The following is a 25,679-nucleotide window of genomic DNA, read 5'->3' as shown; positions in this document are numbered from 1 at the left end:
TGGGGAAGCCCCTCTACCTGTTCACAGGAGATGCGTGTCTGCCAGGCAGCGTGCGGCCGTGGTGTCCCCCGGGTGTGGAGGGCCTGACTGCGCAGCCCAGAGCAAAGCCGAAGGGCCGCTGAGCCCGGGCCACACCTGGATCACGTCTGTACTCCCCCGCTGCCGGGGCCCCAGTTTGTGCGTCTGTAAAGGGTGTCCGTGGGGCCCGGCCGCCCTGCAGCGTCTTCAGCCCGCCTCTCCCCGCGCAGTGATGAACGGCAGCAGCCCCTCGCCCACGGCCGTCAGCGGCACCCCGTCCACGCCCAGCGGCTTCAGCAATGGGCCAGCCACCTCGTGCACCGCCGCGCTGTCCACACAGCAGCTGCCCCCAGCCTGCGGGGCGCGGCAGCTCAGCAAACTCAAGCGCTTCCTGGCCACCCTGCAGCAGTTCGGCAGTGACATCTCCCCGGAGATTGGGGAGCGCGTGCGCACGCTGGTGCTGGGGCTCGTGGTGAGTCGGGTGGGGACGTGGTGACCCCGGGCCGGGCCAGCCCTCAGTCTCTGCCCTCCTCTCCCTGGGGCTGAAGCAAGGTGTTTTCTCCCCCCGCCCCGCCCCCCAGAACTCCACGCTGACCATCGAGGAGTTCCATTCCAAGCTCCAGGAGGCCACCAACTTCCCGCTGCGGCCGTTCGTCATCCCCTTCCTGAAGGTAGGGACAAACCCACTTCCCCTGCGCTGGGGCCCCAGGAGCCCCGAGTCTTTTCTCTGCCAGCTCAGATCAGCCACTGTTCTCAAGACTCTGACTCCCCTGTCCCCCGGGGGGGATCAGTGCTGACCCGTCGTCGCGGCCGACTCCAGCAAGCTCGCTGCCAGGCCAGAGTAGTCAGCCACCCGACCCTGTGCTCGGAGACCAAGCTCCCAGGCTCAATCCTGTTATATTAGTGACCAATACACTCAGCCGCTCGAGAAGCTATTTTTTGAGCACCTGCTCTATGCCAGCCGACAACAACGGCCATAGACTCTGGAGCTACAGGGAGGGTGCGTTCTGATGAGGATAGAGGAGGGCGAGGGAGGAGAGTGGGGAACAGAGCCAGGCAGCGGGGACAGCACATGCAAAGGCCTTGAGGCAGGGGTGTGCCTGCTGTGTTTGAGGAGCAGCGAGGGTGTACCTGGAACGGAGTGAGGGGAGGGGGACAGTGGACAGACGGTGGTCATGTGGGTAAGCAGACAGATGGCTGAGTGGGTGTCAGTTGGAAGGCAGCCGTGTGGTCACCACGGAAGATAAACAGTGGACCAGGGCCTCTCGGTAGTTGGTGTTGGATTGGTGGCAGCAACACCAGGGTGTGTGGGCAATGCAGGTTCCCGGGCCCCAGCCCGGACCCACTGAGTCAGAATCTGCATTTTAACAAGGTGCTGGGCAACGTGTATGCACAAGACGGGGACAAGCGTTAGACCCGTGTCTCCCCTGCAGTGCTCCTCAGGGCCTTCGCTCCCCTCCAGGGCCGCACATCTCCCAGAGGGGGCGGAGGTGAAATGCTTCCCAAATGTATTTGACCACGGGTGCCCCTGCTGGCGCGCATCTCCTCAGGTCAGGTTCCACAGAGCTCGCTTGGGAGATGCCCGCCCTGGAGCGCCTGGTGGGCTCTCGTTTCCCAGGCCCAGGTGGGGCTCCCAGCCATAGGCCATGCTCGCCTGCACAGCTGCACCCTGGTGGGGCCTGCCTTTCAGAGGGTCGTGAAGACAGGCCATCCCAGACGTGCCCAGATGCGAGCCCTAACCCTGCCGCTTAGCCCCCACTGTCCTGGGCCAAGCTAGTTCACCCATCTGTGCCTCAGTTTCCGCAGCTGTGAAGTGGGAACCATTCTCAGGCTATTGGGAAGGTTGTGGGGAGACACGCAGGTAAAGACTTTGGGACGTGCTCGACTGCCACTGGGCGTCATCATCTGGGGATTTCAGGTGTTCTGCAGACGACGCGTCCTTTGCAGCTGCCCCTGCTGAGCCTCCAGCAGCCCTCGGGGTGCGGGGGGGTGGCGCAGGCACTGCCGCTGTTCCCGGTTAACAGGCGGGGAAACTGAGGCCCTGAGGTCCCCTCTGGTGGAGGGGTGGAGCAAAGCCGGAGCCCCGATCCCTCCAGCTCCAAGCCTCCCAGCCTACCCGGGGTGTGCCCCAGGCCCGCACCTCCTTGCAAGGGGACCCCACATCCGCTCCCTCCTCCCGCCTTCCCGCCCACACCCCGCTGAGCTCGCCGTGAGCTGGGCTGAGGGTTTGCCCACCTGGCAGTCATTTGCAATTCATCAGGAGCCCTTCCCGCTCCTCCCTGCTTTCAACGTACTGCTGACTCCACGCTCCCCATCGTGGGGGACGCAGTGCCTGCTTATCCTGTCAGATTAGACATTTACAGCACAGGCCCCACCCGCCCGTGTCCGCTGCCCTTGTTTATCAGAGGAGCAGGAGCAGGGAAAACACGCCGCATCCCTGCGCCGCCCCGGCCAGGCCCACTCGCCCTGGCATCCCCGCATCCTCCCAGGCACACCCCAGTGAGGCGCCAGACGGGACGCGCAGGCCTGGCAGTGCCTGCCTCGCTGTGCCCCCTGCCCACAGCACAGTCACGGGGCTGTCGGAGCTGTGGCGCCCCGATTGCTCTCCTGGTGATGGGGCAGCTGGGTGAGGGCCCTGGGCCGGCGGGCTGTCAGGGACAGAGTCCATTCGTCTGCCAGACGTGGGGCTCCTGGGCGTGGCCAGTCCTGTTCCCAGGGCTTGTGGACAAGTCGTCGCGGCCCTGCCTGGGAAGTGCCCCGGCCCTGCCCCCCCCCCACACTCACCGTGGGACCCTGGCCTCTTGAGCACACAGAGTGCCGCAGGGAGCCTGGGGCGTGCTGGCCTGCTGGGCGGCCTCGGTTTCCCCACCTGCGACCTGGGAGCAGCGGGGGCACCGCCTTCCTGGGGATTGACGGCCTCCCAGGCCCAACCGTGGCGCACCCATGTGGTGGCCCTTGGCGCCATCTCCTATAGCAGAGGCAGGAGCAGTGGCCAGCCCACCCGGCTCAAACCCAGCTCTGCCCTTGGGCAACCGGAACTCCCACTTCCCAGTCCCCTCCCGGGTCCCTGGGGTGTGACAGCCCACCTCCTCAGGTGGGACTGGGAGAGTTAACTCATGAGAAGCTCGTGGGAGCCTCACACTCAGGATGGGAGGAGCCAGAGCTTCTTGCAGCTCCAGCTGCAGGTGAGGCAGAAGTCAGAGAAGTTAAGTGACTTGCCCGCGGTCACACAGCACAGCCAGGGTGGGCAGACACAGGGCCTGCAGTGGAGTGTGGGGCAGTGGAGCAGGTCCTTGGGAAAGCAGTGGAAACATCATAAACCCTCACCGAATGGGAGACACCTGCTCCAGTAACGCTGACTGCGGGTGTTTATGCAAACACTGATTTCCCTCCGGCCGGTCCCGTCTGTGAAGGGGGCAGCATGGAACCTTCTTTCAGGTGGCAGAGCTGGGATTCACCAGCTCGGTCTGTCCAGCATCTCAGTGGCAAGGCCTCCCAGGCCCTGGAGACAGAACTGGGGCTGCTGCCCAGGAAGGAGATGCGCACCGCCCCCCGTAGTGTCTATGCATTTCTTCTGGGCCCTGGTCCCCGTTCCCCCAGCCAAAGGCCCCAGGTCCCCTGCACCCTCTCCTGAGCCTGACGCTGTGCGGGGCTGAGTGGTGGGGCTTTCCGGAAGCTGGGAGATGCTGCCCCGCCCAGCCAGCCCTCCACCCGTGGCCCCGGCTCGCAGCTGGGTCCAGCCGGCCAGGAATCCAGATGTTTCCATGGCTCTAACAGCAACCAGCCAGGGCCCGTGCTGTCCCCCGCCCCGCTGCACCAGGAGAGGAGGGGCTGGCGAGGGGGAGGGAGGATGTTTGGCGTCCTCGGACCTCCCGGGACCTCCTTTCCCAGCTCAGGCTCCTAACGTGTTCGACAGATGGCGGGCTGGCCCCTGTTCAGCTATCCAAGTAGGAAAAGCACAGGCCTGGCAGCCGGCACTGCTTGACGAAAACGCGTTGGCTGCTTGATCACGTCCGGGTGGATGCGCTAGTCGGGGCTGGTGGTGCAGAGGCGGGAGAGGCTGCCGAGGTGGCTTTGAAACACCGTGAGAAACTTGGGGAACTGCACTTCGTTACAAATACTTAGAACTCTGGCCCTCCCAAGCGGCCTGCCGCTGCGCCCCCACCCAGCCGGCATCCCCCCACGGTGGATCTGGGGAGACCGCCGAGCCCCCGGGGCCCTGCCGTGCTCGCTGGGAGGCCTAGAGCAGGGCGGAGGCGGGAGGGCACGGCAGTTACGCACGGTGGTCACAGGCGGGATCTGCGTTCGAATCCCGCGCCCACCCCCCACGTGCCATTCTGCTCCCTGTGCTGTGGTGTCCTCACCCACAAACGTGGAACCCAGCGGTCGTGTCCAACTCCGGGAGGTGACACGCGTGACGGCCCAGAGCGGTGTGGGTACACGGATACCTTCGTTCAAGGCTGGGCTGGGAACCCGCAGAAAGCGGGCAGGCGGGACCAGCCAGCGCACGCTGGGGTCTGCGGCAGGTGTGCTGGGGTCCTGCTCGTCCGCTGCGGTGACCGCGTGCAGGGCTGCCCCGTCCCCTCTGAGCCTCACTCTCCTCCTCCGTGCGGGCGGTCGTCTGGGGCCTGTTTCCTCAGGCGCAGGCGGCGGGTCCTGGTGGGGAGCCCGCCTCGATTTCTCCAGATGCCCATGCAGGAGGGAGCCTGGTGAAGGGGAAAAACCCCAAACCGCTGGGTCTCCTGGGGGGCACGGTCCCGCCTCATCCCCAGGCTGTAGCAGAGGAACTCGAGGCCCAGAGCGGTCGTGCGGCTTGCCCGGAGTCACACAGCAAGGCTGGCCGGTGGCGTCCCTGCCTCACCTCCGAGCCCCCGGCGCCCTGACCTCAGTCAGCAGCCAGTCCAAGCCCCTCCCCGCCCCCCACAGGCTAGCCTGCCCCTGCTGCAGCGGGAGCTCCTGCACTGTGCCCGCCTGGCAAAGCAGACGCCCGCCCAGTACCTGGCCCAGCACGAGCAGCTCCTGCTGGATGCCAGTGCCTCTTCCCCCAGCGACTCCTCGGAGCTCCTACCGGAGGTCAACGAGAATGGCAAGAGGAGGACACCTGACAGGTACCTGGGGGGACAGTGGAGGGGCCGGGTCTCTCCCTGCCTGGCTCTCGAGAGCTGCGCTGGCGCCGAGGCTTAGCGGGCGCCCCAGTTCTGGGGCTGAGAGAACGCAGGCCGACACCACGTTGCGTTCTGTGGCAGCCGCTGCTGGGTTGGTCGGGTTCGGCCTGAGGTGCGAGGCTGCTGAACAGGCTGAATCACCGGGAGGCCGCCCTGTATGGCTGTGGCGGGTTCTCCTGAGGACTCGGATGCCCCGGGAGGACGGGGGCGGAGGCAGGACAGACACTGCCTGGCCGGCGTGCCCTGGCTGTTCCCTTCGTGCTGGACGTGCACCCCGAGTGTCCAGCAGCCCGAGGTGCCCAGGTGCCTGGGCTGGCCCGCACTGCTGGGTCATAGCGTGGGTACTTGTCCTGCTGATGGGGAAGGGTGTCTCCCCCACTCTCTCCAAGGAGGCCCAGGCTTCCTGACCACCTCACCCCAGGAGCCCCAGAGGAGGGGGAAGAGGGGCGCACCAGGCTGGGCCCCCAGCGGCCGGGTCTGATCTCTCCCGTTGTTCACCTCGGTCTGTCTCCTCCTCGCTCGCTCGCTCTCTGCCCGCGCCCCGACCTTCCCCTCACCCCTCTGTCCACGGATCGTGGCCCCGTGACCACTGTCCCCTGCCTGCTCTTGGGACCAGGACCAAAGAGAACGGGTCAGACCGTGACCCTCTGCACCCGGACCACCTCAGCAAACGGCCGTGCACTCTGAGCCCCGCCCAGCGCTGCAGCCCCAGCAACGGGCTGCCCCAGCCCACGCCGCCTCCGCACTACCGCCTGGAGGACATGGCCGTGGCCCACCACTTCCGGGACTCCTACCGCCACCTTGACCCCCGGGAGCTGCGGGAGCGCCATCGGCAGCTGGGTGAGCGGCGCGCTGCGGGGGTGCACGCGTGCGCCAAGTGGAGGTGGGGGCGGGCGGAGCATCCGGGGCTGCCGTGTGCTCGTGAACGCTGGCGCTGTCCGGGGAGGATGGGCACTGAGGACGTGGGTGCAGAGGAGAGATTTGCGCCCCACCCCGCCTGGGTGCGCCCAGAAGCCTGAGGGACAGCCATCTTTCCCGGGGTGGGGCAACTGGACGCTGCCACCTCAGGGCCAGGAGGGCCCCTCCCCATGGCAGGTGGGCGCCGTGGCTGCAGAGGTGCCTGTCCTGGGGACTCCGCAGGGCCAGGTACGGGATCTAGAGCCGCTCAGGATGCACTGGCAGCCGGGAGAGACCCGGCATGTGGGGGGTCCCCAAGCCGCAGGAGTTGCAGCCCCCGCCTCCAACGCACAGGCGCCCCGAGGGAAAGCAGAAGCACCACTGAGCACACACGGCGGGTCCTGCTACACCAAAACACCAAATCCGTAGAGGGTGGTCCGTGCAAGAAAGAAGATCAGGGAGGCTGGGCGCTGGGGCGACACCCCCCGGGGGCAGGACTGCCTGGTCCTCCGAGCTCCCCCAGGTGTGCCCTTGGGCAGGTCACGTGCCCTGCATGCCTGCTTCCTCCCTGCTGGCTGGGTTTAAGAGCAGCCCCACCTTCAGGGGGTGAGAGGGTGTTAATACAGGGCCTGGCCCAGAGTGGGTGCTGAGACCCAGCTGTCACTGGTGGTGGTATGGCAGGTCCCGGGGGTCCTCTTGTTGGCATTGTATGTTTTGCTGGGTCCTAGAAGGCAGCACCCCGATGTGTTCTGACACACCTGTGTGATGTGTTAGCATGCCCACATCACAGATGGGGAGACTGAGGCCCGAAGGGGTAACAGGCCCAAAGTCGTCTAGCTACCACGACTGACCTTCTGACCTTCCTCTGTGCTGGGTCAAAGGGATGAATAAGATTAGCCTCCACCCCAGGGACCCCCCCCCCCCAGCGTTTTGGTGAGGGAACCTGGAAACAGCTGCCCCTGAGGCAGAGGCCCAGGGCACCGATGGTGGGCCCAGAGGAAGGGTCAGCAGAGGCCTTGCCCCTGCCTCCTCCCCCCGGAAGCTTCCAGGGCCCGGGCCCGGGCAGCAGGTGACAGCGTCTGGCTCCCTGCAGCCGGGTCAGGCAGGTGCTAATTCCCGCCCGCTTCTGCTAAAGCAAAAATAGACACCAGCTGTCAGGCAGATCCCAGCTCCGTGGGCAGCAGGGCAGGGCGTCGGTGCAGGCCCAGCTCCGTGGGCAGCAGGGCAGGGCGGTGCACCGCGGGCCCCAGGTCCGTGGGCAGCAGGGCAGGGCGGTGTACCGTGGGCTGTGGCGTTGGTGCAGGCCCCAGCTCCGTGGGCAGCAGGGCAGGGCGTCGGTGCAGGCCCCAGCTCCGTGGGCAGCAGGGCAGGGCGTCGGGGCAGGCCCAGCTCCATGGGCAGCAGGGCAGGGCGGTGCACCGCGGGCCCCAGCTCCGTGGGCAGCAGGGCAGGGCGTCGGGGCAGGCCCAGCTCCATGGGCAGCAGGGCAGGGTGGTGCACCGCGGGCCCCAGGTCCGTGGGCAGCAGGGCAGGGCGGTGTACCATGGGCTGTGGCGTTGGTGCAGGCCCCAGCTCCGTGGGCAGCAGGGCAGGGTGCTGTACCACGGGCTGTGGCTACTACCTCCCACCTCTGCTGCAGTTTGGGTAGGCATTTCAGGTTTGGGGGCTAAAAAAGGCCTAAGTAGGCCCCAGCCCAGGAAGCATGGGCCCTGCTGGGTCACAGTGGGGTGCGCATATTCGGTATTTCAAAAAGTGTAGGAGGAGCTGCTGTGAGGAAGCCAGATGCTGCCCTGCTGGTGTGAATTTCTCAGCTCTCAGCTGTTTGTTTTGTTTCTGATTACGGGGTGTGGGCACTCCATTGTTTCAGTCTCTGGAGCTATACCAGCCAGTGGCTAAGGGCACAGCCCCAGCTCCAGCCGACCTTGCTTTACTTTGGTCTACATGTCCCTGTAACCAGTCTCAGTTTCCTCATCTATAAAATGGAAATAACGGCAGAACCCCTCCCCCACACACACGGTTGGAGGTTGAGGCAGGGATGAACCCGTAAAGCCCTTAGCACAGAGCCCTGCTCCACACCCAGGGCCCTTCCCTCCATCTCGTCTCCTGGGAGTCTTATCACACCTCCGGGAGGCAGGCAGGGTGGGGGAAACTGAGGCCACAAGCAAGACAAAGGGCCCAGGTCCCATGGGGAATGAGTGTCAGGGCTCTGGCTTTTCCCGACCCCACTGTTTCCCAGGAGACCACACTTAGACCTGCTCACCTGAGACCCAGCAGATAAGCCGGATCACCCCTCTTACCAGGCTGGAGCTCGGCCCAGGGGACACAGAGGTGAACAGGCCACACTGGCCCTGCCCTGGGGACTGACACAGTCTGTTGGCAGGACTGAGAATAAGCAGAGAAGCACCTATAATTACTACACAACCAGAGATACATGGGGCTTAAGGAAGCCTGAGAGCCCAAGGCTGCTGAGGAGGAAGGAGCCTGTGACCTGTGCTTTGAAGGACGCATAGGAGTCCAGCTAGCTCCGGGGAAGCAGTAAAGTATGGGTGAAGCCAGGCAGCCACAGGAGGCCCTGAGCAGTGGGGAAGCCCCTTGACTGAGGTCTGAGGCCACTATGCCAGCAGCAGGGGGCAGAAAGAGTGAGAGTGGCTGGATTTGGAGGTGGGGGAGGGGTGGCCAAAGCGCGGGATGGGGACAGGGGTCTCTTCCTCCGAAGCATGAGTAGAGGCCAGGCCTGTTCCTGAGCCCCCAGGGCAGTGGGCAGACGTCAGTGCCCAGGGTTCTCTTCCTCACCTCTCCACGGGAGGGCACAGCCCGTGGGCGGGGCCTGCGGCAGGGGCGTGAGTGGGGGCGGGGCTTGCGGTGGGGGCGGGGCCTGAGCCTCAGCCTCCTCCGCAGCCGTGCACGGGTCCCGGCCTGAGGAAGTGATTGACCACAGGCTCACGGAGCGCGAGTGGTCGGAGGAGTGGAAGCACCTCAACAACGTGAGTGTCCAGGCTCGGGCCACGGGGCGTCGCAGCAACTCGCAGGCGCTCTGCCCAACCTGCGGGCGCTGCGGGCGCTGCGGGGGCAGGGCTCGTGTGCGCCCCCTCGGCCCTGCGCCCGCCTGTCTAGGGTCGCCCGTGCGCTCCTGGTCGGCCCCTCAGCACCCTCCCTTCTAGGGCCCCGCGGACCGTCTCCCGGAGAAAGGTCCCCTGGCCGCGGGGGTGGGACCCCTTTAACACCATTTTCAGGGTCATCCCTGCCCCGCGTCCTTTTGGGGAGGGGAGCCCGAGAGAAGGGTGGTCCCCAGAGCGGCGCTGGCCCGTCTGCTTCGCGGGGCAGGCCGCACCTCGAGGGCTGCAGGGAGAGCCCCAGCCCTGGGTCGGGACAAGCCTCCCCGCCGGTGTGGTGCCCCGGGCGCCCCCCCCCCAGCCCCACCCAGCTGCTCCGGTGTCTTTCCGGGCAGTGGAGGTGGGTTTTCAGGCCGCAGCCTTGAGCCCCCTTGGGAAGGCCTGGCGGGCGGGCTGGCCGGGCCCGGAGTGTGGGGCAGTGTCCCGGCTGTCCTCGTCATCGAGTGGCTCACCCGGCCCCGCGTGCCCGCAGCTCCTGACCTGCATCATGGACATGGCCGAGAAGACGCGGCGGTCGCTCACCGTGCTGCGCCGCTGCCAGGAGGCCGACCGCGAGGAGCTCAACCACTGGATCCGGCGCCACAGTGACGCCGCCCAGGACAGCAAGAAGGGCCCCGCGCCCGCCGCCCGGCCCCTCGGCAGCTCCGCGGGCGCTGAGGGCTCTCAGCTAGGTGTGCTCTGTGGGCGCGCGCGGGGCACCGGGGCCGAGGCCACCACTCGCCACGGCAGCGCCCTCACACGGCCCTGCAGTGAAATAGCACCCAACACCGTGTAACCTGGGAAAGAGGGGCTGCCTGCTACACAGACGCTGCCCTGACCCGCTGGGAGGCCCAGCTCTCGGCTCCGATAGGCCAGGGGCCCGGCGCTGGGAGGCCCCTGCATGATGACCGTGGAGACGCAGAGGGGCCAGGCTCGGCCCAGCTCCCAGCCGAATCCAAAGCCCATCGGCTCCCGAGGGTCTCCCTTCCTGACATCACCCTGCTCCCCCCGCCCAGCGATAACAGGGTTTCCACCATGGGTACCTTGGGGCCCCAAGATCACACACCCTGCGCCCATGGCCCAGTCGGGTGGGCCCCGTCCTGTGTGTGATGCCGGCCTTCCTGTGTTTCAGATGTCCACCGGGAGTCCGTCCCTCGGACCCTGTCCAGCTACGTGCCCGAGGAGATCTGGAGAAAGGCTGGTGAGTGGGGGTGGCCCGGGGCCCCAGACCCTCTCGCCCTCCCCGTCTGCCTCTGCGTGGGGGTCCCTGCGGGCGCGCCCAGGCCTGTTGACTCAGAATGTGGGCGTGGGCCCGGTCCCCGCCCTCCAGGGGACGGTCCTCTACACTACAGTAGAGGGCTGGCTTTGCAGGTTTCCCCCCGCGCGACCATTCGCGCCCCCGGGGCTGTGGGCAGGGGAGACCCGTCTGGGCCGGTCCAGATGCCGACCAGCCGGGGGCGTCCTTTGCAGAGGAAGCAGTGAACGAGGTGAAGCGGCAGGCGATGTCAGAGCTGCAGAAAGCCGTGTCGGACGCCGAGCGCAAGGCCCACGAGCTCATCAGCATGGAGCGAGCCAAGATGGAGCGGGCCCTGGCCGAGGCGCGGCGGCAGGCCTCCGAGGACGCCCTCACCGTGGTCAACCAGCAGGAGGACTCCAGCGAGGTAGGGCCGCCCGCCCTCCCTGCCCCCCCACACACACACCCAGTCCGGGGCCAGAACCCCACTCTACCGCCTCCCGGTCACGTGCTTCCCAGCCACGTGACCTTGGGCTGCCCCGGGGCCCCTTGACCCCACACGGCCTGGTGAGGCAGGTCCTGTGGGTGTCCCCATTGTACAGATGTGGACACGGAGGGCTCCAGAAGGTAGATGGCTCACCCCAGGTCACTCCCCAAGAGGTGGTGGGGCCGTTATTTGAACCCAGGCTGGCAGACACCAAGGCTCCCTCTAACCTGTGAGAGCAGAGGCAAGCAGTGGGGCGTGAGAGTCACCGTGTTGGTACCTGCGCGTCCACTGCATTTTCTCCTTGTCTGAGAAGGGCTTGGACGGCAGAGAGGTCAGGAGGAGGGAGAGGCTCTCTCCAGGGGTCCTGGGACTGTCCTCGGGGAGGGCACTTCTCCAAAGGCCCCTGGAGTCGTCTGTGCTGAGCTGGCCCCGAGGGGGTAAGGGGAGCAGGGACACAGAAGGACATCCTGTGGCGCTTCAGGCCGTGGACGTGCGTAGGGAGGACGGTGGGTGTCAGGGAAGCCCGCTAGCGGTACCGTCCGTCCGAGCAGTCCTTGAGGGAGTGAGCCGGCAGAAATCTGGGGAGCAGCAAGGGTGGGGCGGGGGGGCACGCCTGCAGAGTGTGGCCAGCAGGAGGCTCTGGGGGCTAAATGGGCGCTTGGACCTTCCTCCCAGGGTGGTTTAGCTTCCCCGTCCCACAGCCTGGGCTGCTGCCTCCGGCCTTTCGCTGGAATCCCTGCCCACCTTCTGCTCATGTGGGCAGCTGGGGTCGTCGCTTGTTACAGAAAAAAGGGTCAGAGGCCCAGTGGTGGGGGAAGGACGGGACCTCAGCAGCTGTAGCTGTGCAGCCCACCTCTTTACTCTGCCGGGGCTGCCACATTCTGGTATCGGAGCCCTGGCGAGGCCAGAAGGCTTCCTGGAAGAGAGGGAGGGGGCTGTGGCCCACCGTGAACCTGTCTGTGGTGGGCTGGAGTTGTGGGAGCCCGTCCCCCCAAAATGGCCCAGCTGAGGGGCCGTGTCTGCAGGGGGTCATCGCAAGCTGGGGCTTTTCTCTTGTTGCTCGGTGATGTCGTGGCTGGGTCTGAGCAGGTGTGTTTGGAGTGTGTGCTTCCCTGGTCCGCAGCCAGGAAGGGTACTCTGGGGACCCGGGGGGCCGGCCCGGGCCACCTCTGACCGTGCTCCCTCACATCCAGAGCTGCTGGAACTGCGGGCGCAAGGCCAGCGAGACGTGCAGCGGCTGCAACGCGGCCCGCTACTGCGGCTCCTTCTGCCAGCACAAGGACTGGGAGAAGCATCACCACGTGTGCGGCCAGAGCCTGCAGGGCCCCTCGGCCGCAGCGGTCGAGCCAGTGCCCGGACAGCCCGACGCCACCCCGGGCCTGGGCCCCTGCCTGCCCCCGGCCGCCGCCAGCCCCAGCGAGGCGGGCTCCACGGGGCCCTCCCGCCCCGGCTCCCCCGGCCCGCCCGGCCCGCTGGATGCCGCGCCCCGCTGACCCGCCCGGACCCAGTGCCCATCGACCCACCCGGCCCTGCCCGGCCCGCTAGACGCGCGCCCAGACCTGGGAGCCGACCTTGGGAGTCACTGCTGCTACTGCTTCTCTCCAAAAGAAAACACAGAACCAACAAGACTGCATCAATGCAACTTCCTCAGCTACCTGATGACGATCACGCCTCAACCTCTCGTGCATCCTGAGAAACCACCCGACGAGCTTTAGGCAGCCGGACGGACGCCGGCAGAGGTGACCGGCTCGTCCACACCCGCCTCTCCCTCTTTCTCTCTCTCATTTTTCTCTCTTTATGACTTTCACACACTTTCTCTTCAATGAAAAAATCTAATTGTTTGGCGGCTTATATTTTCATTGAAGAATTTTGGGGGGCTGTTTGGCAAAAGAGCTACTCAGAAATGGACAAAGAAAACTGTGGGGTTTGTTTCCCCCCTTCCTGATTCAAAAGGGAAAAAGAAAACTGTTCTTTTGTAGCCGGAGATCTGAGCCGCTGTGTCACGGAAACCACCCCCCGGGGTGTGTGGCCGGTGCAGTGAGGACGGTTAGAAAGATGTCAATTTCAGACTCAAGAAGTAATTTTTGGTTTCAGGGTATTTTTTTTTTTTTTTCCTTTAATGTCAAACTGTTTGGCTTTAAGTAGAAATCCAAAAAGTTTTTTAAAAAAAACGTAAAGGAAGCATACCTGTAAACTACCTTGCCAGCTAGCCAGCCAAGGACACCGGACACACCTCTGCTCCAAAGGAAATCCAAAAAGCAAACACGAGAAGTCCAAATCCACAATTTTTTTGTCGCTGCCAAAGTATTTATTTCACTGTCTTACTCTACGCCTGGGCTTGTTCAGATGTCGGTCTTTTGCTTTGATTCTGTTCGGGGGGTTGGGATGTTGGGGTTTGAAGTGTTTTGTCCAACAAGAAGCGACTTCTTTCTTTTCAACTCGACAGCAGCACCTCCGCCGGGGCCGGGTGGGGTGGGCAGCTCGGCCCTCGGCACCCACGCGTGCGTGCCCGTCTGCGTGTGCACCCAGGGCACGCCCAGCGTGCGTCTGCACACGTGCAGGGAGGGTACCTCGTCTGTCCTCACTCCATCTGTGAATTTCCATCACATTTCATTCTTTCCATTGGTGAAAAAGAAGTGCTCACGTGTCCTTCCCAGAGAGAACATAATTCTGAGAGGAAACTGTGACAATCTTTTGGGTTGCTTCTTGACTGCGTTTCAAAGCGCGAGGAGACAGCAACTGCGCCTTCAACTGTTGCTTCTCGTTGTCATCCTCTACCTCTGCTGCCCGCTCCGAGAAGCCTCCCGCCCACCTCGTCTTTCCGTCCCGGCCCCTGTGTCTCCTGCAGCTCCACACTTTTGCAGAAAAAGGAAGAAAACGACAAAGGAAAGCAATCTGCCCTCCCCGCACCTTCTGGAGACGTGACCAGCTGTATATAACCCTGCATTTTTGTCTAGCTGCCCCTCAGGGGATGTTCTCTCCGAAATCCCCCCGCCAAGCCTAGCCCTGTCCCCCCACCACACTCAACTCCCCCAGCGATCTCAAGGAGGAAATAAAAGAATAAGGAAATTCTGATCTGTACCCAGTGGGAGAACAAACAGCAAACACGGTCTCCGATCTGTGTTTTCTTGCGTGGCCGTAAGGAGTTCCCTGGACTGGAGTGCAATAGTGACCAGCTACTGAAACCGGGTGCCCAGGGGCCCCACCGAGAGGAAGAGGTCAATAGTCTGCGATAATGTGAATGTATATAGTCCTTGCAGAGGTCCAAATGATGGTATTCATGATGACGATAATAAAGAAGAGATGTTTGCCAAATAAAAAAATTAAGAGAAACCATGGAAGTATGTAAAGTTCAGGAACTAGGTTTTCAAAGAGAGCCGAACTGCGGTCCTACGGGGAGCAATGGGTTTGTTGATCGCTGTTACTTTTCAGAGTTGTAAGAATTCACCCTTTGAGTATTGCCAGGAAGGATTCCATCGGTACACAGACCAGGTGCCATCCGAACCCCACCTGGCAGGAGCCCTAACTCTGACCATCGAGCTAGACCTATCTCACCCTCCAGAAAGCTCCCGGGCCGCCTGGGGCTGCAGGGCCACCCGCCTCTCAGAGGCTCGCTTCTGTGGGTTTCAGAAGACCAGGGGCCAGGTGGAATTCGGCTCTCGTGAGGCAGCGGGCACCCACCCGTCATGTTTCCAGTCTGCTTTCTCTCTCGCGAGACTTGAACCTGTCAGAAGGGCGGCTGTGCACGTGCTGTGACGTAGCCCCGTCTCTCCCCTCGGACTCTGTTCCCACGAGGTTGTGCCGGTGGAGGGTGGCGCCCTGGGTGCGCTGGGGTGTGGGTGTGGAGGTCTGAGGCCCTGATGGCAGGACTGCGGGGTGAGTCCTGGCTGGGAGGAGCACCTCACCTGCAGCCCCGCGGGTGTGCTTTGCCGGCCTCTGTTCCTCTTCCCCTCTCAGGGTCCCCTGTGATTTCAGGCAGGCGCGCCAGGGCTGGCCAGCTGGTGGCATCGGGCCAGACCAGCCTGCAGGGCCGGACCACAGGCTGAGGGTCCGAGGTGGGGACGGCCCCTTCCACCCCAGCTGTTGGGAAGAGGTCGCCTCAAGCCAGCTAGGAAAGGCCATCTTCCCTGTGTGACCCCCATACCTGTATCTCATATACCGAGACCTTCCTCTGGCCAGGGCTACAGAAGCCTGGCACGAGGGGCCGGCCAGAGGCCGACAGACGTAGCCCCTGCCAGCAGAGAGGGTCCGCAGGGTCAGAGGGTGGCAGCCAGGTGGGCGGGGCTGGCAGCGAGGAGGCTGAGGCCCAGAAGGGGTGGGAGGGGGTGTCCCCGGGGGCGACGTGTCAGTGGATGCCAGGTGTGGGCTGGGTCACACCAAGCAGGCGGCTCCTTCCGTCCAGGGCCCCTTCCATGCTTCGGGAGCCGGCATGTCTGTTGGTCGCTGTGCTCAGGCCCTGTTTGGCCAAAGTGCTCACAGAGAAGGCAAACTCCCAATGAGTAGCTCTGGGCGGGGAGTGTGGGGGCGGCCAGAGCTGGAGTTGCTGGTGGTCTGTGTTCCCCCTGCCTTCCTTATGTAAAGAGGGCGTCTGGACAGAAGGGGGTCCAGCTCAGAGGCCGGCCTGCCCTGCTACCTCCCGAGCTTGTGGGCCGTCGGTGTGCGCGTGAGGGTCTCTTCCCCAGGGGCCGAGATCGGACACGCTGGTGAGCCCAAAGCTCAGTGAGATGCGGCTGCTCGCAGACCCTCCCTCCCCGACAAGTCAACCCGAAACGGCAGCATTACCCTGTTCTGAGGCCAAAGCGCCGGCAGGAGGGCAGAGAGAGGCGGGCGGCGGCCGGAGCTCCCGGCCCACAGGGCCGAGTCAGGGAGGATGCACAGGCTGGGACAGCAGATGCTGGCACCTGGGCCCCCTCACCCCCGGTGGAAAGCGCCCTGACGCGTGACCCTTCGACCTTTCCCACCCCCTCCTCTCTCTGGCCTTTCTCCTAGGACGTGTCACTGTCCGCAGGTGGTGGTGTCTGGGGCGTGTTCTCTTGGCAAAGACCAGTGCCTACCATTCCCCGTGTGGACAGGCTGGCACACCCCAGACCCCGTCAGAATCACGAGGGTTCCCATCCCCAGGACCAAAGGAAAGCCTTGGGTGCTACCGGGGAAGAGAGGAGAGCTGGAGAAAGCCTTGGGGCCAGGAGGGTAAGGGCCGTAGTGCAAGAGGGAAGGGGCCGCCCTGTGGGGCTGCCCATCAGGGCCCAAGAGGTTCAGTGGCGGAGGGACACAGGTGGGAGGGGGCGTTGCTTCCGGTTTCATCCCAATGACACCGTGGAGAGGGATCAGGACAGGCCCTAACTTCCTCCTATTTGCCAGTTTTTCCAAATACATCCTCAAAATGACACCAAAGTCCAGTCCCTGGCACCACCCACCTTGCCTGTCCCAGCTCACTGCAGCGTGTCTGTCTGGCCATGATTCTGCCCGTCCCTTCAGCCTACCTACAATTACTTATTGATTCTTTTCTTTTATCAGTTCACCCTTCTGACCAATCCTGTCATCTCTCTGGCCGTTCATCCATACACCCATCCATCCATTCATCCATCCATTCACTCATCCATCCATCCATCCGTCCATACACCCATCCATCCATTCATCCATCCATTCACTCATCCATCCATCCATCTGTCCATCTGTCCATACACCCATCCATCCATTACTCTATCGCAGCTATCACTTCATCCTTTCACCATCCACCTGTCTGCACACCACACGTGTCTCCCATCTAATCCACACAACCACGCCTCAGTCCATCCCCAGCCAGAACCCAGCGTAGCGTCACCAACTCCCTCAGTGATCCAAAGCCGTGGGGGTGCTTTGGGTCCCCTGTGGCCTTGGCCACCCCCTCCCAGGGCCCCTCCCATTGGTCCAGGCCTGCTCCGGGGACAGATAAGGTTCTGCTGCAGACGTGGGCAGATTGGACCAATGTCCCAGCAACAGCTCTGGCCAGTCTGGGCCCGACTAGCAAGTGTGGTGGCCGTGGGCCAGGACAGGCGCTAGAGGTGGCCCGCACAGCTGCTCAGGGGCCCTGTGACCAGGACCACCAGTCGGGGAGCGCACATTCCCTGGCAAGTCCCAGACGTTGCGGTTTAGCGCCACTTACTCCTGTCCTCGTCACCAGGGGTCACTGCCTGGAGGTGTCCCCAGGAAGGGAGGGGCAAGACAGAGCCCCACGCTGGCCTCCCTAAGACACCAGGACTCCTGGAGCTCCTGCTCCTGGGGGCTCATGCCCGGCTCTGCCTCATCCCTACGCCCGTCTTCCATCCAGGGGTCGTGGGGTGGGTGTCCCTGTGGCCCTAGAGGCGCAGCACGCTCTCCCAGCCCCGGCTCTCCCTGGGCCCCTCAGCCCCACACCTGCCTGCGGGCTCCCGCGACCTACGGGGCTCTTCCAGCGCCCCCCGCGGGATCACCTCCTGCTGGCAGGAGAGGAGGGAGAAGAGGTTGCAGCGAGCCTGGACACGGTGCACAGATGAGGCCCGGGGAGCCGGCTGTCTGGGCAGCAACCTGCACAGTCCCCGGCGTTCCAGAAAACTCTGGAATCTGCCTGCTTCCCGTTGCTTTTGCTTCAATTCAGCCAGACCCTGGAGTGCCTCCCCAGAGACCCCTTAGAGCAGTAACTCGACGTCGGGACTCAAGGGGAGCCTGGCTTTAAACGTTAGAATGAAGGACAAGGGGGGCCTAGCCAGGCCAGCCTCCGTGGGCCGAGGGGCTCGGGCAGCGGGAGCTGGGGCCGGCTACACGCAGCCTCGTGGGCAATGGATTGACTGTCCACTTCCTCTTCATGTGATTTTATTTTTTAATTCCCCCAAAGGGGTTGGACCGAGAGTGCTGGGTCACATTCCTCGGTGCCAGGCAGGGTCCTGGTGGCCGCCCTCCCGTGTCCCCCCATCTCTCTGTTCACGGCCGCGTGGGTTCTGTGTCATGGAATAAAGCTGCCGTTCACCATCATGGGCTCCGCCTCTCCTTGGGTCCCCGGCGACTCCGCCTAAGCCCGTTTCACACACTGATTCACCAGATTTGTGTTGGGGGGCTTTCTCGGTGACAGGCAAGAGGGACAAGAGGGGGTGCACCACGCCACGGGGGTGGACGAACGTGTAGTGCAGGGTCGGGGCGTGAGCGGGACGTGGCGGATGACCTCTGCCTCCTGAGTTCCGGCCAAGTGAGGTGAACTCTCGAAGGTTGTGTCCTCGAGGTGGTTGGGACGACCTCGGACCCCAGATGACACACTCGTGGCTTCAAGGGCTGGAGCCCCTCCTGCCTGTGGCCATGTGGGCACCTCCCACAAGACCCTGAGGGTGGACACCTTGGCCCTGAGGAGCCAGGGTGTCCCAGACGTGGTGTCGCGGCTCACAGGGCAGGTCCCACCCCTAGTGGGTGTGCAGGGCTAGGGCTCTGGGCTCACGGGTGGCCCCTGGGAGGAAAGAGGTGTTATTAATACTCGGGCCCAGCCTGGAACATGGTGTATTTTGAAAGGCGTCACTGGAAAGGCCAGCATGGGGGCAAGCCTGTCTGCACGCCAGGCAACTGGCCGGCACCCCAGCCGGGCCTGGTGTGTCAGCAGTCCCGGCACAGAGGGGATGACGGCGATTTTCCATTGCAGAGGTCTGAGCTCAGAGGGAGGCTGGCCGGGCCGGGCCCGAGTCCAGCCGGCCCTTGGCTTGGACGCAGCCGCCCTGGTGTCCCGCCTCCCACCTGGAGGTAGATGGAAGGGCCTGGGCGAGGGGCCCTCCATGGGGTCTCGGCCCACAGGATAGGGGGCCTGACTGCCCCGAACCGTGGGAGAAAGACCTGCGGCAGCCGCACTTCTGTCCTCATCCAGCCAGCCTTGGACTGGGGCCCTGTCCTCAGTGCTGTCCTTGAGGCACTCTGGCCAGCCGGGAAGGACCTGGGGACGTGTAACTTACACAGGTCAGACAGAGGGTGAGGCCCGGGCGCCGTGGCCACAAGAGGGAGATGGAGCAATCGGGAAGGCTTCCTGGAAGCAGCAGCACAGTGAGAAGAGTGCCCCCTGGAGCCTCGCACATGCAAGTGCATGAAACCGTGTGCCTCCGGGGTGGGGAAAAGGGGGTGTTGCAGGCAAGGAGGGCCGGGAGCTGGGAGGCCAGGCCTGCAGGCTTAGAGCCAACTCAGGCCGGCTCCTTTCCCTGCAGGGCCCGGGGGGGTTCAGCCTCCACGGAGGTGAGAACAGAGCCGGGAGGAGAAAGGCAGCCACGGCGGCCCCCACTTCCCTCCAGGGCGCACGCTTCGTCCCCCCATCCACGGCCCCCAGGGTTCGTTCACAGGCTGCAACTCTCCCCTCCCCCAACTCCACATTCCCAGGGAAGAGACCCTACCAGCAATGGTCTGGAGGGTGGGATGTGGGCTGGGTGGGCACACGCGCCCAGAAGGGCCCCCCATAAACACGTCAGCAGGATGGAAAAGGCATGGCAGGAGCTCCCCCAAGACGACGCCGGGGGAGAAGAGGCCAGAGCAGCTGCTAGGGAGGATGGACGGAGGATACCAGGGCACCCAGGGACACAGGCCTGCAGCTGCCCTGGGGGAGAGAGAGGAATGGGGCGGGACTTGACAGACTGCCTTGAGGCCCCCAGTATCCAGGCCTGACCTGCACAGAATTCATCATTGTGCCCTGTGGCCCAGGCAGGGACCCGGCTTCATTACGTGGCTCCCACCGAAGAGCTGGCCCAGAATTGGGGTGGGGAGGGGAGGGACGCAGGGAATCCAGGAGGGGTCAGGAGGAGGGATGTCACTCCTTCTGGCCCCGGACCCTGCCCTGGCCTGGCCCGAGAAGCCGCTGACCTCCTGGCACTCCCCTACCCCCCACCCCCAGACCTTTGTTCAAGCTGTTCCCTCCGCCCAGGCCACCCTCGCCTTGGCTCTGCCTGACCCAATCCTTGAAGGCCGGCTCGAATGCCACCCCCTCCAGGAAGCCTGCTCTGACCCCCTGTGCCCCCTCCGTGCTCTGCACACTCAGGTAACTTGCTCCCCCCCTGCGTCATCCTAACCGTGGCTGGCCATTGGAGGCGTGACACAGCGAGGTGGGGGGACCTGCGACCCCTTAGCTTCCTGGCTCCTGCACGGTGGCGGGTGAGGCTGAGCTGTGGCCAGGAGGCCCCCCCGGCTGTGCCGCAGCTGCACCCTCTCTACCTGGAGTGTCCCAGAGGGGCCGGCCAGTGAGGAAGAGGGGCACTGGGGCGGGGGTCCAGCCTCTGACCCCTCAGGGCCCAGAAGCCAGGGTGGAGGCTTGGCCGCAGCCGGGAGGCCTCTGAAGCCTCTAGTGGGAACACCTGGCCTGGGGGAGGGCTTAAATCCCGGGAGGGTGCAGGCAGGTGCCGGCAGGCAGCGTGGAGGCGAGCGCAGAGGCTCTGCCGGCCCCTCCTGCCCCATCCGCCATGTGGCCCTTCCTCAGCCGAGCTCTCTTCCCGCCCCCCACTGAGGCCTGGCTGAGGAGGGCTTCTTCAGACCCCGAGGCCCAGGGCTGGGGGGCCTGGAGCCAGGCCGAGAAGAGCCCTCTGGGCCCGGGGGCTGGAGACACGGAGGAGGAGGAGACGGGGGAAGCGGAAGAGCGCGAGGAAGACGCAGGCTTCTTGCTGTCTGTCCTGGAGAGGGGGGACCTGGCCAAGTGCCCGTTAGCTGACCAGGTAACAGCGGCGCCGAGCGCCTGGTGGAGGCCGGCCGGGATCTCGGGAACCTGGGGAACGCTGTGCATGGGGGCAGGGGGACGGACGGCTGCAGCTCTGACCCCAGGGGTGAGAGGGCCAAGAGGGCCACTGTCCCCACGCCTGGAAGAGGGTGTAGGGACGCCCACCTGTGCACGGGCTGGAAGGGGCAGGGTGGCCTCTCCGGCCTGAAGGGGACTTTGTGTGTTGGGGGTGGATTACAGGGGCTTCTCTCCAGGCCCGAGTCCGTGTGGTCTTTCCTGCCCCCCCCCCCCCCCGCCGCCCAGGGAGCTCCCAGCATGACCCTGAGAACGGGCAGGGTCAGGCCCCCTTCCCCTCTGCCCTCCCTCCAGCGGAGCCTGGGGGCTGTCCCGCCTCCGGGCTCAGCCTGGGCCGTATGCTGGCAGGAGCTGGAAGCCATCAGACTGAAGCTGTGGGCCATGGAGCAGGCCCAGCGACCGGAGCCGCCCGGGGAGCAGGGCCCAGAGGGGGAAGAGGAAGACGCCAGGGCCCTGCTGGCCGGGCAGCTGCTGAGCCCCGAGACGGGTAGGAACCAGAGAGCCAGGCTGACCCCTTCCCTGGGCTGTGGCCCGCAAGTCCTCGGGCACGAGGGTAAATACGGATGAGCTGCGAGCCGCTGCAGGAAAAGTGTGGGCTTCCGGGGAAAGGCCAGGGTTTCCATGAGGTCCGGCCTGGCAGTGGGTCCTTCTACATAGGCCCCAAGGGGTGCTCTTCCCCAAGAACCCAGGTGCCCCTCTTCCCCGAGGAGCGAGGACTGAGCCACCAACGTGAGGTGCCTGCCCTTAGCAGCTGCCGGGAGGCCCCTGCCAGGCCAAGCCCCCTGGTCCTGAAGCCCCTCTCTCCACAGACAGCCCCACGGAGGCGGTGGAGGCCGATCACAGATCCGTCTACGTGGGCAATGTGAGTGGGGGGAGGGGGGCGAGGGGGGGTCGGCCCGGCAGCACTGGGTCTGCAGCCGCCTCCTGGCTGTGAGGATTAAAGGAAGGGACAGTATGGGCAGCAAACTCAGAAGCCACATAGGCCTGGAAGCGAGAAGCAGGAGGTGGGGGGCTCTGATGAGGGGGCTGTCCCCATGAGGGAGCGTGGACCCTCTGTGGTCAGGCCTGATTTCCCACTGTGGGCTGGGATTCGGAATTTCCACGTGAAATCTCCCAGTGGGCAGATTATTGGCAACGAGTTCCACTTGAAAAAGCCACGCACCCTTTGCATAGGCCAGTAAACTTGGGGAGCATTCATCTGGATATCCAGTCCACTCCCCCGGCAGGGGGTCGCGTAGAGGTCTAGGCTACCACCCTCACCCTGGGGCCCAGTCACCCCCTCTCTACCAAGAAAACGTGCTGCAGGAGACCCTGGGAGGCGGGGGCCCCTGCAGAAGGCCCCCCACCAGGGTCCATGCCTGTAGGTGGACTACGGGGGCACAGCCCAGGAGCTGGAGGCCTATTTCAACCACTGCGGGGAGATCCAGCGGGTCACCATCCTGTGCGACAAGTTCTCCGGACACCCCAAGGGGTCGGTTGGGGCTTCGGGGAGGGGCCGGGCGCCCGGGGGGCGGGGACACCTCTGCGTGGGTGAGCGTGGGTGAGCGTGGCCCTCACCTGCCTCTGCCTTGCCCCAGCTATGCATACATAGAGTTTGCCACCGAGAGCTCGGCCCAGGCCGCTGTGGAGCTGGACAAGAGCGTCTTCCGAGGCCGGGTCATCAAGGTGTGTGTCCCCCACCAGTCACTGCGGGGGCGGGGGGGGTGGGGGGAGCGCTCTGCTCTGAGCTTCTCTACGTTAACCCATTAATCCCCGAGGGGACAGGAAAAGCAGGCACCTGCCCCAGCCTGACCCTTCTCCAGTGTCCGGTGTTTGGGCACATCCTCCGTCTGGTGTGGGGGCACCTCAGACCCCAGTGGGTTTGGCCTGGGTGTAAGCCCTGGGGAGGCTTCCTTCCTGACCCCCCCTGCAGGGGGAGATGTTGGCTTGACAGGGGCTGGGAACAGGTTAAGATCTGATGCCTCAGGCAGCCCCATGCCCTGGGGCCACCAGGGCCTGGTGGGTGCTGGGGCCTGTGTTCACCTGCCTGTGAGCCTTCAGCAGGGAAACCCAGGAAGGCTTCCTGGAGGCAGCTTTAGCCCTGGTCTTGGCCCTGGGCCGGGGAGGAGGGTGTGAGAACAGAGGTCTCAGGCGGACTCGGCCTTTGGTTCCAGGTGCTGCCCAAAAGAACCAATTTACCAGGGATCAGCTCCACGGACCGCGGGGGCCTTCGGGGACACCCAGGCGCCAGGGGGGGACCCTTCCCCCACAGCAACTTCCAGGGCGGGGCCCGTTTCAGACCAGGGGGGCGGAACCGGTGGGCCGGGCCCTGGGAGGGCGGGATCCTATTGGGGCGGGGCCCGGTGGGCGGGGCTCTGTTGGGCCTGGCTGGGTCCGGTGGGCGGAGCCCTGGAGGCCGCTCGCCCCCCGGCCTCTCTCCGGGCAGGGGGCGCGGAAGATTCTCGCCGTGGTATTCACCGTATTGAAGGGAGGGCCCGATTTTGAGAGTGGGGCTGCCGCTGGGTCAGGAGTAGACAGCCGTGCTCCTCGTGCGACCATTTACTCCGCGCAGAATAACTATCCGTCCCCCTTCCCTCGGCGGGAGGACAGCCCAGACCCCACGGCCGAAGCCACCGGTCGCGAAGCAGGGCACGGAGTGGACCTGGCACGCGGGCCAGTCGGGGCTTTGGAGGGCACCGGGCAAAGCTGCGGGCAGGTGAGGCCCAGGCAGCGTCGGGTCAGCTTCGGGGCGGCATACTCGGGACTGTTCCACTAACGCCTTTTACAGAAAAGTAGAAATGTGTGTCTTACTGGTAAAGCATAAATTATTAAACTTGAATATTTTTTAAAAGCACATGGCAACAGACCGCCCCGCTTTGTTCGCCTCACCCGGACGCTGTTTCCTGGGTGCACACCGTGCAGAGAAGGCGGCGGATGGGCTGCGGCTGTGGATCCCAGACCCAGCTCTACCCCCTTCACTCCTGGCAGCCAAGCGTTAGCTTCGGGGTTTACAGCGTCACCGCCAGACCCCGCGCCTCACCCGGGCCTGGTGGCCTCCGGGGCACACACTCCCCCGTGACGAGTGACACAGACGTCGCCTTGTGGGTCCTCACCTGTGAGGCCCCGCAGGAGGGTGCGCCCGGGGCACCTGGCGCAAGCCTGGGCTTCTTCACACAGGGACGCAGAGGGGCTTCCATGACGAGCGCCCTGCCTGCGCTCCTCCCTGTGGCAGACGCCCCGCTCTTTCCCTCCCTGATGGTGCAGCGTGCTTTCTGCCCTCTGACTGCGTTCCGATCGGGGAAAGGAAGCTCTGGGGCCCAGATGCAGACACACGGGGTCCTGGCCTTAAAGAACCACTAACAAATTTCAGCCTGGGCTTTTCTAAAGCAACCCTCTTTGCCGTGTACTATTTATTTATTTATTATTAATTTATTTTTGCGGTACGCAGGCCTCTCAGTGTTGTGGGCTCTCCCGTTGCGGAGCACAGGCTCCAGACACGCAGGCTCAGTGGCCATGGCTCACGGGCCCAGCCGCTCCACGGCATGTGGGATCCTCCCGGACTGCGGCACGAACCCGCGTCCCCTGCATCGGCAGGCGGACTCTCAACCACTGCGCCACCAGGGAAGCCCACCTTGTACTTTTTTGATTATCAGGTCCTTAAGCTATCCACAGGTGGACGGTCCCCAGTCCCCAGTGTCCCCTCTCCAGCACCAGTGAAGTGTTTTCTCGGGAGGGCGCGCCTGTGCTCTCCATCCGCGTGTCCATCTGGCCAGGTTCACACTCCGCTTGTGATCTGGGGTCAGCACTGGCCCTTGTGGTGGGGTGAACGAAATCCCCCCCCCCAAATATGTCCACATCCTAATCTCCAGTACCTGTGGATGTGACCTTATTTGGAAAAGGGGTTTTTGCACATGTGATTAAGCTAACGATCTGGAGATCTCCCTGGATCACCTGGGTGGCCCTAAACCCAGTGACACACACTGGGTAGGAGACACACCGACACACGGAGAACGTGATGTGGAGACAGAGGCAGAGGTTGCAGTGATGCGTCCATAAGCCAAGGAACTCCTCGCCAGCAGCCATCAGAAGCTGGAGAGGCTGAAAAGACCCTCCCTCAGAGCCTGCAGAAGGAACCAGCCCTGCCATCACCTTGATTTCTGACTCTGGCCTCCAGAAACGTGAGAGTATAGATTTCTGTTTTCATGTGCACACGTGCACGCGCGTGCGCAGGCACACACACCACCGCTGGCCCCTGGAGAATGTGGGTAGGAGGGGCTGAGTGGCAGGGACCTTGCCAAGGCTGCTGGGTGGCTCAGGGCCGAGCCAGGCCTGGATCACGTGCAGTTGGGGGCTGCAGGAGAGGGAGGCCTCCCAGACGTAGTTCCTGGAGCTGAACTTTATGAAGCACCAGCTCCTGCCGCGCTGTACCTTGTGCCAGTCTCCTCCTTGGCGAGGATGTGCATTGGTCTTGATGCGTTCATTGTGCATTTTGCTTTTGTGGAAGGACCTGCAGACAGGCTTCTATCGCAAGGAACTGGTCCCTTTTCAGATGTATCTTCTTAATCCCTTCTGCGTGGCCACTGCGAGGAGAGTGGGCCCTTGAGTCCCTCCTTTCCTGTGGATTTCAGGCCCAAGCAGCCCATGTGGGCGGCCAGGGCTCCAACCCACACTTTCTCAGCTATGCCCAGAGAAAGCCAAGACACGCAGGATCCTCTTGGCTGTCTGGCCCGGGGAAGAAGGGAGAAGGAATGCTGATGGGGAGGGAGGACAGAACTTCAGCAGAAGCACCTGGAGCAGCAGCCAAGGGCTGAGCAGGTGGCGGGGGATGGGCAGGCAGGTGGCCCTCAATGAGACGAGCCTCACAGTACAGAGATGCAAAAAGTTAAGATGAAACTGACATCTGACAGTTCTGTTGGCAAAGCAAAGGCCAGCAGATTACATCTAAGCCTTGATTTTCTCAGACCTAAAACGGGAATGCTACCTGACAACGCACATGAAAAACCTCGAATGTAACCCCATTATGGGTCGCTCTGGCTCCATCTACAGAAAA

General features: G+C 64.0%; 2 protein-coding genes across 5 annotated transcripts in view; both read left to right on the top strand.

The window, feature by feature from the left end:
* CBFA2T3 (CBFA2/RUNX1 partner transcriptional co-repressor 3) overlaps nucleotides 1–15,154 on the top strand; it is an 83,558-nt gene extending 68,404 nt beyond the window's left edge. For all 4 annotated transcript variants that reach the window (XM_032613875.1, XM_032613874.1, XM_032613877.1 and 1 more), the window contains 9 exons: nucleotides 249–490; nucleotides 600–689; nucleotides 4,945–5,126; nucleotides 5,800–6,023; nucleotides 8,979–9,064; nucleotides 9,666–9,864; nucleotides 10,305–10,373; nucleotides 10,643–10,833; nucleotides 12,087–15,154. In XM_032613875.1, the coding sequence (XP_032469766.1) occupies nucleotides 249–490; nucleotides 600–689; nucleotides 4,945–5,126; nucleotides 5,800–6,023; nucleotides 8,979–9,064; nucleotides 9,666–9,864; nucleotides 10,305–10,373; nucleotides 10,643–10,833; nucleotides 12,087–12,386 (1,583 nt within the window). In that variant the 3' untranslated portion in view covers nucleotides 12,387–15,154. The remainder of the gene's footprint in view (nucleotides 1–248; nucleotides 491–599; nucleotides 690–4,944; nucleotides 5,127–5,799; nucleotides 6,024–8,978; nucleotides 9,065–9,665; nucleotides 9,865–10,304; nucleotides 10,374–10,642; nucleotides 10,834–12,086) is intronic.
* Nucleotides 15,155–20,324: 5,170 nt separating this feature from the next.
* PABPN1L (PABPN1 like, cytoplasmic) lies at nucleotides 20,325–23,115 on the top strand. The gene is made up of 7 exons (XM_032614271.1): nucleotides 20,325–20,573; nucleotides 20,999–21,137; nucleotides 21,445–21,512; nucleotides 22,015–22,121; nucleotides 22,228–22,315; nucleotides 22,804–22,946; nucleotides 23,076–23,115. The coding sequence occupies exons 1-7, from the start codon at nucleotides 20,325–20,327 to the stop codon at nucleotides 23,113–23,115; spliced, it is 834 nt and encodes a 277-aa protein (XP_032470162.1).
* The last annotated feature ends 2,564 nt before the right edge of the window (nucleotides 23,116–25,679 follow it).

This window comes from Phocoena sinus, chromosome 19 (assembly GCF_008692025.1).
Source record: "Phocoena sinus isolate mPhoSin1 chromosome 19, mPhoSin1.pri, whole genome shotgun sequence".
In the NCBI taxonomy this organism is placed as follows: Eukaryota; Metazoa; Chordata; class Mammalia; order Artiodactyla; family Phocoenidae; genus Phocoena; species Phocoena sinus.
This window is presented reverse-complemented; position numbering and strand designations above follow the sequence as displayed.